Source organism: Otolemur garnettii, unplaced genomic scaffold (genome assembly GCF_000181295.1).
Source record: "Otolemur garnettii isolate 467f Iridium unplaced genomic scaffold, OtoGar3 scaffold00210, whole genome shotgun sequence".
In the NCBI taxonomy this organism is placed as follows: Eukaryota; Metazoa; Chordata; class Mammalia; order Primates; family Galagidae; genus Otolemur; species Otolemur garnettii.
In genome coordinates, this window is record NW_003852605.1 from 791,388 (window position 1) to 792,933 (window position 1,546).

The 1,546-nt window shown below is 47.6% G+C and overlaps 1 protein-coding gene across 1 annotated transcript in view; it reads left to right on the forward strand.

The window, feature by feature from the left end:
* NSUN4 (NOP2/Sun RNA methyltransferase family member 4) overlaps positions 1–1,546 on the forward strand; it is a 36,608-nt gene that overhangs the window by 7,245 nt on the left and 27,817 nt on the right. The window contains exon 3 of the mRNA XM_012812467.2: positions 859–1,017. Coding sequence (XP_012667921.1) covers positions 859–1,017 — 159 coding nt within the window. The remainder of the gene's footprint in view (positions 1–858; positions 1,018–1,546) is intronic.

The window sequence follows — 1,546 nt, forward strand, 5'->3', positions numbered from 1 at the left end:
GGCTGTTATTTTAGATAGTCAGGCAATGCAATACCTCTCATGAAGTGACTTGAGGAGAGACTGAAAGAAGTGAGGAAGCAAATCAGGGATATTTGAAGGAAGAATGTTGCAGGCAGAGGTATAGCAACTGAAAAAGCCTGAGCATGTGGCCAGCATGGCTAGATTGGAGTCAATTGATCTATGTTTTAAAAGGAGCAATCTGGGGCTCAGCGCCTGTAGCTCAGCAGCAAGGGCGCCAGCCACATGCACCGGGGCTGGCAGGTTTGAACCCGGCCTGTAGTCCCAGGCTGAGGCAAGAGAATCACTTAAGCCGAAGAGTTTGAGGTTGTTGTGAGCTATGACGTTATAGCACTCTACTGAGGGCCTCAAAAAAAAAAAAAAAATGGAGCAATCTGGCTTGGTACCCGTAGCTCAGCAGCTAGGACGCCAGCTATAGACACAAGAGCTGGCAGGTTTGAATCCAGCCCGGACCTGCCAAACAACAATGACAACTACAACGAAAAAATAGCCAGGTGTTGTGGTGGGCTATTCCCACCATGCCTGTTGTGTTCCCTGTAGTCCCAGCTACTTGGGAGGCTGAGGCAAGAGAATTGCTTAAGCCCAAGAGTTTGAAGTTCTGTGAGTTGTGATGCCACAGCACTCTACCCAGGGCAATAGCTTGAGACTGTCTTAAATAAATAAATAAAATAAGAGGCACAATCTGGCTTCTATGTAGATGAATGAGTGACTATATATCTGAGAAATTAGTTTTTGTTGAATGGGGCTCAATGGCCCCTGAGGGCATGAATTTGGTGGTCTTGACTCCTACTGGGTGTCCTACCCTGAAATTTGATAATAGGGTGATCTTCTGTTTTCCAGACTTGGCAACCTGGGTGTCATGGACTACTACCTGATGGATGCTGCTTCCTTACTACCTGTCCTGGCCCTCGGCCTGCAACCTGGGGACACTGTGCTTGATTTATGTGCAGCCCCTGGGGGAAAGACACTAGCATTGCTTCAGACTGGCTGTTGCCGTAAGTCAAAGTTCTAGTGTCATGGGTGGAGGGGGCCTCTCACCTAACCAAGGGTGTACTGAATACAATAGGCTCTGTCTGATCCCAGGTCAGAGAGGGAAACAATGCTTACTTGCTAAACTTGTATCATTTTTCCATTTGCAATTATTTCCTGCCTTTTTCTGTCAGTTGGTCAAGGAAGTTTGTTAAGCAAGGTTTCTGAACCAAGATGCTCTGGCCAGGCATGGTGGCTCACACCTATAATTCTAGTACTTTGGGAAGCTGAGGTGGGATGATTGTCTGAGCTCAGCAGTTTGAGATCAGTCTGAGCTCGAGTGATCCTCCCACCTTGACTTCCCAGACTGCTAGGATTATAGGCATTAGCTACCTCTCCTGGCCTAAGCCCTATCTTTTTATTCTGCTTGCTGAAATGATAACATCTGGCCACAGTCACTATTTTTTTTTTTTTGAGACAGAGCCTCAAGCTGTCCCCCTGGGCAGAGTGCCGTGGCATTACAGCTCACAGCAACCTCCAACTCCTGGGCTCAAGCGAG